General features: G+C 37.7%; 1 protein-coding gene across 4 annotated transcripts in view; it reads left to right on the top strand.

The window, feature by feature from the left end:
• pcdh9 (protocadherin 9) overlaps positions 1-12,024 on the top strand; it is a 206,001-nt gene that overhangs the window by 79,648 nt on the left and 114,329 nt on the right. The window contains exon 4 of one of the 4 annotated variants that reach the window (XM_076883887.1): positions 1,121-1,144. The exons of the other annotated variants lie outside the window; for them this stretch is intronic. Coding sequence (XP_076740002.1) covers positions 1,121-1,129 — 9 coding nt within the window. The 3' untranslated portion in view covers positions 1,130-1,144. Of the gene's footprint in view, positions 1-1,120; positions 1,145-12,024 lie in introns of those variants that run through there. 4 annotated transcript variants of the gene reach the window in all.

Raw genomic sequence — 12,024 nt, 5'->3', positions numbered from 1 at the left:
TGTTGCCTTATTTTTGATGATACAAGCAAATATTAATTGACCACAGTTCTGCCCGCTAGCAATATATTTTAGGCACTTTTTGGTCCAGTAAGTATTTGGTTGGGGATTTGAAGTAAGTCTTCAAATCCCTGGCCAGTCGAAACCCCCATGTTCAGTAGTGTCCAAGTAACTCCAGCATTATCAGTCTACAAGTAAGCATCAAATTTTATGTTAATTCACATAATGAGTGAGTGTCTCTGTGTCTTTGTAACAGCAAAACTTGATTAGATTTTACCTGGTTATGGGATTCTTCTGAAGGTTTGTATTTGGGATTTGTCAGAATGAAATGGCCGGTGTAGTTTAAATTACTGTGTTTAACACAACTTTTTTATAAAAAAAATTGAACAATTAAAAAAATAGGTTCAACTGGACGCAACATTTTCAGTGGGAGAAACGTTTCGTCACTCATCCAAGTGACTTCTTCAGTCTCCACTGACTGCAGGTTTCCCTAATCTTATAAACACTGAAAACGCTACATCTAGATGAACAGAATCGACTTTTGGAGATTTACTTACCTGGATGATTGAGAATGCATCAAGACATGATCAAGATTTCTTTTCCTTAAAGTAAAGTCATTGATTTCTCAAATAAAATAAGAACCAGCTTTGGGTTTCAGAGATTACTTCTTCACTTTTGTTGTCTTGTTGAAAAAGTCTTCTGTGAGCTCCAGGAGACAATTCATGCTTTTTATCTTTGATTAAGGTTTTTTGCTGTATAATTTCGGTACTTGCTGCTGATCTGCACCACTCAGCCATAAAAAGTTCACTAAAATCAGTGGTTTAATCTTAGACATAGCAGCTATTAGGACTAAAATTGTTGCCTGTAATGGTCATTTCTACCTGTGCTGCTTGATTTTAAGTAATGAAAATCATTTGATTTGATTTGTTTAGATATCTTAAAAGTACCCAGTAAAACTGAAGCATGTTCCTCCTTGTTATTTTAGTTTTTCAGTTTTTAAAAACAAATACAAATGTTTGAAGCATGAATGTAGTGTAAGGAAATGTTTGTATGCATTAAAAGAGCACTAAATAAGCACTGAATCACTGTGCAGTAAAGGTATCAGATTGTCTTTCTCTTTTAGTTGCTGTAATACGATGATCTTTGATTCCAGTCCATGAGCCTGAGAAGAAAACTCAAATTGCACACTCTAGTCACCATAAGAGACATATCTGAGGTAAATACTTTTTTTTTGCTACATTTAACATTAATAACAACACATTATAGTGTGTGAGTTAACTTTAGGTTATAATTTTAGAATTTATTCTGCTATTTATAGGCACACATTTTAAAATGATTACCCAAGACAGTGTGTAGCTTGTGCAACTGGAACTTGTTCTTTTATTGCATTTATGTAAAGTATAGTCACAGTCAGTTTTACCCTCTTGATTGAATATGTATTAAAGCAACTAAAAATAGTACTCAGTATGGCCCCTGGGTGCTTATAATGTACTGACAACATTGCTGCATACTCTTTATTGTGATGATTGAAGAGGATCTCTTCCCAGATCTGGACCAGGACTCCAGGAGTAACCTGGTGGGTTCGGATGGACCAAAACATAATGTCCCAGTGCTGTTATATTGGACGTAAGTCAGGCAATTGTTGTGGGCAGTTGATGGTATGAATTCCTTCATCCTCCAGGAACTGTTTATATTCTAAAGTTGTTCCCATCCATAACCAGACCAGCTTTACAATTTGGAGGGGATGAATCCTCTCTGGTGGTCGCATTTATTCAATCTTTTACCAGATTCACAGCTATAAACTTGAACATTTAGCCTACTTACAGAATAATCTGATCTTTACATGTTAGTGCAAAGGGATTATTAGTGACCTGTAGTAGAGCAATTAAATATGAAATGCTGCATAAATACATTTTGTTTCTGAAAAAAAGGATGATGCAAATGTTGCTGTGTTTAAGTAAGCTTAGGAGAATTTTTTTCCCCTTTTCTTAAATAATACAGTTGCAAAATCACCATTATTGTTGAAACTGTAAACAAAACAAAGCAGTTTTGATGTTGAATATTCACTTTGATGGGCTTAGATAAAAAAAAAAAACACATTTCCTGTTAAAAGAGAATACTGAAATGAATTAACTCAGTACCACTTAATTTAGGGCAGCATGGTGCGATGGTTAGCAAGAAGGTTCTGGGTTCAAATCCCTTATCTGACTAAAGCCTCTGTGGAGTTTGCTCTTGTTCTGCCCATGCATGGGTTCTCTCTGGGTACTCAGCTTCCTCCCACAGTCCAAAGACGTGCAGTCAAGGGTTAGATTAACTGGTGAACCAAAATTGCCTATAGGTGTGACTGTGAGTGGTCATCTGCCACTCTGTGTTGGCAGCTGGGATAGGCTCCAGCACCCCTTTGTAAGCAGAAGACCTCTTAACAGTTTGAGAACAAGAGGGAACGCATATGAGACAAGAAAATAATTACAGCTATATGAGAGCTTATAATATATGACGTGTATGTATATTGTAACAGATTAAAACGGATGGAGAGTTTTATTAGAATATCACGAGTGGTTACATACTATAAAGACTCGATGGCTATTTGAACTAAACAATGTGGTTACAACAGGGGAAATAATTATTAGATCTCCTGGTGAATTTGTAAATTTGCTCAATTAAGAAATTAACAGTCTTTAATTTTTATTGTAGTTTACTTTTAATGAGATCAGGAGGATCTTTAACTGATTGATTGATTGGAATCAGAATTGAGGGCTGGGTTGTTGGGATCAAATGCTTATTTGATCAATTTATGCAAATCATGCAATCATGCACTTTTTAGTCAAATATGACAATGTTCTAGCTATAACTTTACCTTGATAAATATAATAGATCACTCAACTGTCGATATGCTTCAGTTTATGCATATAAAAAAAAGGAAAAGAAAAAAGAAAATCACATAATCTCTACTCTGGACACCTGATTGTTTTATAAATGATTTTCTTGATCACCTGATCTGAAACATATCTGGATATGGCCTCAAGCTACAAGAATTTACAGGCTTTTTTGCCTCCAAGTTACCCAGTGTGGCATTGGACCCTCAGGCAGGGTTCTTGCTACTCCAAAGATAGGGTTGAAGACCTTAAGGTAATCAAGCCTCGGGGCTATATTCCAACTCTTGTATAGAGTTGGAATCAGAATATTCATCTGGCAAAACTACCATTCTGGTGACTAATTGGGTTTTTTAACCACTTAATTAATCTATTATAAGTGGTAAAAGAGAACCACCTGAAACAGAGCTACAAGAAACATTCTGTTAAACCATTTAACTGTTGTATTACTAAAAAACACCAACCACATATTTCAGGGCAATAGTAGTGCGTCTTTGTTCATTTTTGTCTCACTAAACAGTTGAAATTTGGCTGTGTGCATGGTTTTCTATCAATGACGCAAGATGAAAAATTAAGATCCTCTCAAGGTCAGTGAAAAAATAAAAAAATCAAGATTTAAAGCAGTTAATATGTGTATCTTCATTACTGCATGTGCACTGTTTAAACAGCGGTTTATTTCTTTTAATAGTTTATTATTAATAGTAATATCCATTTCAGTCACTTTCCTGGAAAACTTACTTTATCCACCCTAATACTCAGCTGTCAGTCTAGCGTGCCAGTTTTTTGGCATATTGTAGCTATACTGAATATTACTGCTTTGAAAAAAGGTACTAATACTTACAGAATTACTTAAATATCTTAAGAATACCTTCTTTAAAAATGAAGATTTCTGTCAGTTGGGCCTTTATTTCAGTGTTACCCAGAAATCGAAACCATCCCAGCTCATATTGACTCATTCATCTTTGAACCTTGAGGAAAGTAGATTCAGGTATTGGAGAAGAAAGTAAAAGATAAAAACACACTAGAGTTCGTAACTTAGGCTTTTGAGAGCTGAAAGATTGCATTTCATGCTTTGTAACTTTCATTACATACCACCCAGGGGGTGAGAAATCAATTTGTGAATCTAAACCATTTTTGGGGCCACTCAAATGTAAATATGTGAATTAAAATGATCTAAATTACTCTATGATTCATATGGACACTAAATCAATATGCTATTACTAGCATTAATTAAGTCATTAACGAATAAATATATGTTTGAACTTTTAATGTTTATAAAGAAGTTCCTTACAAGTTCCTTATAAGTTCCTTATAAAGAAGTTCCTTAAATTTAATCAGAATCAGAATCGTGTTTATTGGCCAAGTATATGTGCAGACACATACAAGGAATTTGGTTCCGGTAGATGGTGGCTCTCAAGCACAGCAATGTAAATCACACACACGTGTCTATATATACGTTACACATACATACACATACATACACAACGCTGTGTAAACCAACTATAAATAACTAATCTAAACTTATATACATAAAATACAGAAATGAAATGAGGTGGAATGAATACTACAGAATGTACATAAGGTGCAGCTGCAGTCTGGCAGTGGGAGCAGTGTGACAGGTCAACTGTTTAGAAGGGAGATGTCGAGGGGAAAGAAACTGTTCCTATGTCGGGTGGTCCTGGTCTGCAGGCTTCTGTACCGTCTGCCAGAGGGCAGCAGATCAAAAAGTCTGTGACCAGGGTGTGAGGGGTCTGCGATGATTTTCCCTGCCCATTTCCCGGTTCTTGAGAGGTACAGATCCTGGATGGAGGGCAGGGGGGCGCCGATGATCCTTTCTGCTGCCCGTACAGTCCGCTGCAGTCTGCTCCTGTCCTGTTTAGTGGCTGCACCATACCAGACTGTGATGGAGGAGCACAGGACAGACTCAATGACCGCAGTGTAGAATTGGATCAGCAGCTCCTGTGGGAGACTGTACTTCCCCAGTTGTCTCAGGAAGTACATCCTCTGCTGGGTCTTTTTGAGGATGGAGTTGATGTTGGTCTCCCACTTCAGGTCCTGGGAGATGGTTGTACCCAGGAACTTGAAGGTCTTCACAGTTGTCACAGGGCTGTCTGATATGGTGAGGGGGAGCAGAGTTGAGGGATGTCTCCTGAAGTCCACTGTCATCTCTACAGTTTTAAGAGTGTTCAGCTCCAGATTGTGCTGACTGCACCAGAGTACCAGCCGCTCAACTTCCTGCCGGTATGCAGACTCATCACCATCCTGAATCAGGCCAATGACAGTGGTGTCATCTGCAAACTTTAGGAGTTCTTGGAGGTGCAGTCGTTAGTGTAGAGGGAGAACAGTAGTGGTGAGAGGACACATCCTTGAGGGGCACCAATACTGAGGGACCGAGTTTCAGAGGTGATCTCCCCCAGCCTCACTTGTTGCTTTCTATCTGTCAGGAAGCTGGTGATCCATTGACAGGTAGCTGGTGACACGCTGAGCTGGGAGAGTTTGGAGGAGAGAAGTTCAGGCACAATGGTGTTAAAAGCCGAACTAAAGTCCACAAACAGGACCCTGGCATAAGTTCCCGGGTGGTCGAGGTGTTGCAGGATGTAATGCAGCCCCATGTTTACTGCATCCATCCACCGACCTGTTTGTCCGGTAGACAAACTGCAGAGGGTCCAGCTGGTGGCCTGTAATGTCTTTCAGATGGGCTAACACCAGTCGTTCGAAGGATTTCATGACCACAGACGTCAAGGCGACAGGTCTGTAGTCATTCAGTCCTGTGATGGTGGGTTTCTTGGGAACAGGGATGATGGTGGAGCGTTTGAAGCAAGAGGGAACGTCACACAGCTCCAGGGATCTGTTGAAGATGTGAGTAAAGATGGGAGCCAGCTGTTCAGCACAGGTTTTGAGGCAGGAGGGTGTCTAGTTCTAATTGTCTAGTTTCTAGCATCCATTGTTTTAACTCTCTAGCTATGCAAGAAATACTTTAACTACATATGAAAGAGGACATGGGAATTATCATCTGGGTCTATATTTAAAAAGTACTGAAAACTAGACTATACCACGTCTGGAGAACTTGCGGTGGGAGTGTTGCTACCAGCAGACTCGGCCTGTAGCTTGTGCAGCTAAAATGTTGGTGGTAAAGACTAACAAAATTGAAGAGAGATGGCCTATAGCATAGCTACTTTAATCAGCCACATGTGTACTGTACCTGAGATGGTCTGCATTTGTGTAGCACTTTACTTAGTCCCTAAGGACCCCAAAGCGCTTTACACTACAGGCAGACATTCACACATTCACACACTGGTGATGGCAAGCTACACTGTAGCCACAGCTGCCCTGGGGCGCACTGACAGAGGCGAGGCTGCCGGACACTGGTGCCACCGGGCCCACTAACCACCACCAGTAGGCAAACATGGAGTTAGTATCTTGCCCAAGGATATTTGGCAACTGCAGCAACTCTATACGTTACCTACTTTCTCCATCCATCCATCTATCCATTCGCTTCCGGTTATCCGTGTAAGGGTAACAGAGGAGGTTGGGGGCAGCTAGCTAACACAGAGAGACGGACAACCATTCGCACTCACATTCACAGCTATGGGCAATTTAGATTCACCAATAAAGTATCCCCATTGACTGCATGTCTTTGGACTGTGGGAGTTCCTGGAGAGAATCTGCACAGACACAGTTAGAATCTGCAAACTCCACATATAAAGGCCGAATAGTGGACCTTCTTGATAATTCTTTTTTCCAATAATTAGGATAATACTCTTTCTTATCTCTTTCTTTCTTTTTTCCCTACTGCAAGTTTGTTATTTAGCTTGGTAAATAGTTGAGTTACTGCAGAGTATGACTGGGATTGGTTGGTAAGCACTGGATTGGAATTGTTTTGTAAAAAAAAAAAAAAGAAGGAAAAGAAACATAAACTGGCTGGGAAAAATAGTAACTAAAACCAACAAATCTATATCAGTGCAGGAAAAAGAAAGTGAACTTAATAAGCATTAAAAAAATCATCAAAGGAGAAGCAACAACACACTGTTGTATTTTAGCCTGAAAGCACTCAAAGGTCAATGTAGCTATTTATATTTTCTTATTACGAAACACAGAGGTTACCAGAAATACAATCTCCTATTATAAAAAAGTGCTTATTCAACCTACACTTGAACCTCTTGGACATTCTTTTTTATAAAATGCAATTTTGCACTAAAGCGCCAAACAAGAGACTTGATCCCATTTTTCAACTGCGACAGCTTGTGAATATGACGTATTTAAATATTCCAACATATCAACCAGTGATTAGATAAATTGTTATTTGAAGCAGATATTACATACCTCACCACAAGCTTATAAACAGTAGCAAACACATGGGGACATTTGGTATGCATGGACTGTGGCATCCTTCTGACTCTCTTAGCATTTAAATATATTGTTTGCTTTGGGTTTAATAGTTAAATTTTTACGAAAATATTATTATCCCTTGTTTCTGAAATCGAACCTCAGCATTTGGCCATAGCGTAGCTGATGTTTGTATTTCTAATCTATGATAAATATTTATCAGGTTTTCAGTGTAAGTCTATATTGTGTTTTTTTCATTATGTCACAAATTCATATCACTTCATATTTTTTGCCAGAAGAATCTTACAAAAAAAGTCTATCTACTGTCAGAGGCTATAAGAAGATTTCTGTGATGTAAATTCTGAATCCTGACTGGAACACATCAAATAAATAATTTGATAAGTTATCTGTTTCACAACTATACTTTCAGAAAAACTATCTAGCCGAAGCCTTTCTGTGTAGCGTTTGCATAGTCTCTGTGTCTGTATGGGTTTTCTCCAGGTACCTGGTTGTTTATTGGTGACCTTTAATTGCTTATAGGTATGAATGTGAGTGCGGACGGTTGTCTGTCTCCCTGCATTGGCCTTCAGACAGATTGGCAACCTGTCTAGGGTGTATCCTGCCTCTCTCCCTATGCAGTCCCTGGCAGTCGCTCAATTAACCAAATTTGTTCTTCATGCGAAGCTTTTTGTCACGTGGTCACATTAGGGAACATGCCTAATCCTTTATAGTGCCACAGTTGTGTCAATTTGCACGTACAGCAGATAACAAGCCATCCAAGCCATACATGCAAAGCAATAAAACCACTATTCTTGAAATCCTGATGGTTCTGTGGGTACCTTCTATGAACTCTGAGGTTTAGTTCTTTCCATAGTTTTTCAGTTGGATTCAGCTCACGTGATCGGCTGGGTCATTTTAGCATTTTTATTTTCTTTCCTTGACTTTCTGTTTGGGATCATTGTCTCGCTGCAACGTTCACCCTCATTCTTCTTCATCAACATGTGGTAGATAACCAATACATTCTTCATAAAAATCGGTAGTTGATTTTTGTATTTATCCCTGCTGCAGTTATTTCACAATATTTTACAGGCTTGCTAAGTAAACTTTAAACGCACCTCAACCTGCTTTTTCTTCAGCAATGGATTTTGGCATGGGGAGCGTGCATGCAGCTCAGGGCGGTTGAGTGCATTTCTTATTGTATTCTTTGTAACAGTTGTACTCGTGATTCCAGGTCTTTCTGTAGAACTCCACAAGTGGTCCTTGGCTCTTGGACAGCATTTCATTTTAGAAGAGTTGTCCAATCTTTTAGAGGAATGTAACAGCATTTGTGGATTGGATGGGTTGATGCCGACATCTGCGAATTTCATTTCAGTAGCACTTTTAGAAATATATTTACTTTGAAAAATTGGTGACATGTTCAATACTTCAAACATGCTCTTGCACAGTCCTCCAGGTCCTTGCTGTACTCTTCACTCTTTTCCGCAGCTGACCAACAAAAGTACAGGAGTACCCTGGTTGTGCCCCATATTTATTTATAACACTGCCCCCATCTGACAACAGATGCTCTCTGCAGGTAGACAGGCAGCTTCCTGTGAACCAACAGGCTGCCAACGTGCTATCACTGGCAAATTTTTTAGCATTCTTTTTTCAGAAACAGAGTTCCCACTTCATTGTTTGTGATTGTTTCCTGCTTATTAATAGATCGCAGCTGTATTTTTAACTACTAACCTAGTAACCTCTAATGGTTAGCTACATAGCTAAAGCTAATGTCGCTAATTAGTCCCAAGAATGCCCCTTTAAACTCCAATTAGATTTTTCAGCAATAGAGTAAATTCTTACAAAAATAGTAAGTTAGATAACAGGCAAAAAGGTTACTTACTAATACAGCATTACAAAAAGACTGTAGCACAAATAAGACCTTCTGAATGTCTCTTTTAAAACAACCTAAATCTAGAAATTCTTAATGCAACGGTTTATTCAAGGTCTTCCTTTGTCCCATCTTCTGTCACGCTCTCTTGGCTCACTGTACTTCTTCTAATTAAGTAGCTCTTTTATTTGGGATGGCTGTGTTTCCCAAGGTGGTATCCATTCTATCTACCATGTCAACTAACTAATTATATCTCTACCTGTAGGAGATAACTGCTTCCAGGTTTGTGTGTACACTTACTGACAATTTGCCATAAAAAAATCTGTTACTGCTTTTCTTTTACATCTAGTTTAAAGGAAGTGACATCACTCCTGAGTTGACTGTCTTGCAGCAGTAGCAGAAAAGCAAGGGGAAAATGGTTTTCCTTTACTCCCAAGCAAGTAATAAACAGTGTACCTTTACAATACATATACATATATATTTTATTTGTATACACTTCGGTAAAGATCACATTGTTTACATTTAGATTTTTTAATTCTTTCAAGTAATTTTTATATCACAAATGTTTCAGATTCTTTTTATGTATCCAGACAGTTTTAATAATCTATGATTTGCATGTATAATTCATTTTGGTAGTCTCATCTGAACATCACAATCCAAACTTTTGCACCAACTATGTCTTAAAACATTTCATCTCGTTTTTCTTTCAATAGCCAATTCACGGGCTGGCTTCTTTTCTTATAATCTGTTTTTTGTTGTCCTCCCTCTTATGTTCCTATCTATTCCCAACCTCAATTTCCTTCCATCTTCAGTCTTTGTTCTTTTCCCTATTCTCTCTCCTTTTTGCTGTCTGCTTAACTCATTGACATTGATGGCCGCAACTCTAATAAGTATTGAAGAATGGTCACAGTTTTATCTTTTGTTCCTGACTCATATCTACTTCTGAAAGCTGGTTAGGCCTACCACATGAGAGATAAATGGAGGATCAAATGCAATAAAGTATTTTGTATTTCCCAACATCCTCACAGGGGAGGACAACGGATACAAGTCACTTAGACTTGACCTTGCATTGCATTAGGAAGTGGGGAAACTATAAGAGTTTCAAAGTTTCTCTTTTGCAGTGGAATGATGATATGCGTATATAGTATAAAAGGAGAATTCCAAGGAAAAGGAGGCATTGTTATCTCAAAGAAAATTCTATATATTATCTGCTTGTTAGTTCTGGCATCATTAGGGCATTCAGATCCAACTGGCCTTGGGTTTCCAAAATCAAATAAAAAGTGAGAGACTGAGAGTTAAAAACAGTCCATAATCATTCATCTTTACTGATCACTTTGGCTCATCGCAATAATTTTGCAATGAAGTTCAACCTTAAGGCATCCATGAAGAACGCTATTTACAAGGTTTAGAAGTTGGAAGTTAGCAGTAAGTTAGCTAACTGCTTTTTATCTAACAAAGACAGAAGTCCATATTTTCACAGTAAGTATTTCTGAAAAACTACAATCTACATCTCTTTAGATGTAAACAAAGACAGAAAACTAAACATCAGTTAAGCTGGACCAGCTGACATATAATTATATACTAGCTGGTGGCTAGCTATAGCACTATGGTTAGGCTAATATAACCACTTTAGAAAGGGATGATGTAGGACGAGGCTAAAACTGTTCTCAATAAAAGTTAATTTTGAGGCTCCCCAGTGGGCAGATCCAAACTTCAGCCAAGCAAATGTGTGAGATAATCCCCAACATGAACCTAGTCATTATTATGTTGTGCATTTTGGATTATTCGCTTTGAAACAAAAATCCTGTTCCCAAAATTGATGTCTACAATAAGATTTGAGTCAACCAAAGTTCAAATATTTGGTTTGCAGACATGTTACTATGACTGTAGTGTGCACATTTTTGAAAACTTTAGCCTAAAGATGTGCTACACAAAAATAATGATTTAAAAAGCTGGATTGTTCAAGAATGACTGCTAATTATTTTGGGAGCTTGTTTCTATTAAATTAACAAAAAAGACAAAACTGTAACATGATAAAAAGATTTTGACCTCAGTATAATTCCATCAGTCTAATATCTATGAATTAAAATTAATTTCTCTCCTTTTATTTTTCTGCAGAATAATTATACTGACTTTTTAAACTTTATGTGCAATTTTGTTTGAAAAAGTTGAAAAAAATCTACAACTTGCCATTGTCCGCTAATAGCAATTACTTTTTGCCAATATAATAGATATTTGATTAACCATATAAGTAATTATATTTTACAATTCTTCAACCAAGAAGGAGTACAGAAAGGTGAAGACATGCATGCAGAATGCAGAAAATAAGCAACAATGGTATTGTAAAATTTGATCCAGTTTATCTTTTCAAATAGTTAAATGGTGGAGGAAGTTGTTTTTGTGTGTGTTTGTGTGTGTTGCGGGTGGGCTACCATATTTGTTTGCCTATCTATAAAATTCACTGCACCTTACTGATATATAATATAACAAGCAGATATTGATGTTTGAACAATGAGCATTTTAGCCTTTGTACTGTACATTTTTACCTCCTTCTGACGTGTGCTTTCATGTCTCACATGCAAACTGGTGTGATGTTCAGTTTTCGTAAAAGCTCTCAAAATATTTTTTTAAGTATCAGCCGGGGCAACACTGCTTGTAGCTATAAAAGCATCAGTTTGTGTGTTTTTCAGCAACATTTATAGAAAATCAGTGTCTTTTCAGTTTGCGCTGATCCTCAGGTCGACCATGAAAATAGCTCTGAGTGGGAGAAGCCAAGCGTATGGCAAGTTTCAATTGTATCATAGTGAGGTTTTAACTGTGTTGAAGTTCCATTAATGGTGTTTGTATAGTAAATACTACATTAATAGGATTCATATAAATGATTGTTTTCATTGTGTGAGCCTATATGCATTCCATGCACATCTAAGAAAGTTGCTCTTTTATTACTTCTTTAGAACGACA

The sequence above is a fragment of the Maylandia zebra genome, linkage group LG1 (assembly GCF_041146795.1).
Source record: "Maylandia zebra isolate NMK-2024a linkage group LG1, Mzebra_GT3a, whole genome shotgun sequence".
Classification (NCBI taxonomy): domain Eukaryota; kingdom Metazoa; phylum Chordata; class Actinopteri; order Cichliformes; family Cichlidae; genus Maylandia; species Maylandia zebra.
This window is presented reverse-complemented; position numbering and strand designations above follow the sequence as displayed.